Source organism: Austrofundulus limnaeus, unplaced genomic scaffold, assembly GCF_001266775.1.
Source record: "Austrofundulus limnaeus strain Quisiro unplaced genomic scaffold, Austrofundulus_limnaeus-1.0 Scaffold32, whole genome shotgun sequence".
Classification (NCBI taxonomy): domain Eukaryota; kingdom Metazoa; phylum Chordata; class Actinopteri; order Cyprinodontiformes; family Rivulidae; genus Austrofundulus; species Austrofundulus limnaeus.
The window spans coordinates 1,229,450-1,230,638 of NW_013952434.1; the positions used below are offsets into that span (position 1 = coordinate 1,229,450).

Here is a 1,189-nt window from a genome sequence, read left to right on the forward strand (position 1 = left end):
TTTAATATAAAACAAGATTTTTGTGTGTGTGTCTTTATCATTTCCTATTCTTCAGTGTTTTGCCCTTATAAGCTGAAGTTAGCGTGGTACAGGCATGCGTCATGAGTCACAGTCTCACTGCAACAACAGTCAAATTCTTTCCAAATACTGACACTTTGATTAGTTCAGTTACACTCAGATTCACACAGTAAGTCCAAAAGCCCTTCCTATTAATGAGCGCTTACATTTTTTTTATTAACTAAACGTGCATTATGTCTCACTTGTGATGACATTTTTGTACACCGGTTGGTAAACCCGTAAAAATATAGAGAATTATAAAGTTGTTTTGCCATACTTGATTTGACTCAATTTTTTCTTATTTCAAGAATCTAACCAAGTAAAATTTTCTTACTCCATTGGCAGAAAGTTTTGACTTAATTTGAGTCAAATTTTCAGACTAACAAGACAAATAATCTTACATATTCTGAAAACAAGATTATTATTCTTACACAATCAGTTCTTGTTTAGTAAATCAGTCTCAAAACAAGATCAAAAAGACATTTTGGCTGGGTATAAGATTTTAAAACTTGGTTAGGTGGACATTTTTTGCAGTGCGGGCCATCCATCCCCTCATTTATCACCATGTCATATGCTGCTGATACTGAAGCACGTCCGAGCCACGATGGGGCTTTTTGGGCCCTGATGTCACGCTGAAATAATATTTGTATGGGCAGGAAAACCAGGCAGCGCACCAACAGAGCCCTGCACTGTGGTGCTGTGTGCTTAGATCTGTTTTATGTACGTTTATGGACCAGAGCAGCCCTTTCCTGCTGAGCAGAAACAATATATTTATATTAGTAGGCTACCATATCATGGTACGATATAATTAATGCAACTTTTTYCTCATGTCTCTGTCCCAGGACCACTGTGTGTGATGTTGAAGGCAGCTCGCTGAAAGCAGTGAACGTGAGGACAGAAAATGGTACAAAGGATACTGCACACCTGAGCGCTTTCTGCATCAAAGACAAAGGTCAGAGAACGCACCAGTTTGATAAAAACAGAATTCTGATTTATGCTAATTATGAAATGTGTTGTATTTTACTGCAAAGCCAGTAAGAAATTGTTATAAATTCGCATGCACAAAGAGGACCAAGCTCAGGTTTTTTTTTTCTTTTTTTTTTTTTGGGTGGGTGGTCAATCATATGGATAG

General features: G+C 37.4%; 1 protein-coding gene across 1 annotated transcript in view; it reads left to right on the top strand.

Moving 5' to 3' along the window:
* Positions 1-1,189, top strand: part of susd5 (sushi domain containing 5) — a 10,101-nt gene that overhangs the window by 2,670 nt on the left and 6,242 nt on the right. Inside the window, exon 3 of the mRNA XM_014005740.1 lies at positions 900-1,009. Coding sequence (XP_013861194.1) covers positions 900-1,009 — 110 coding nt within the window. The remainder of the gene's footprint in view (positions 1-899; positions 1,010-1,189) is intronic.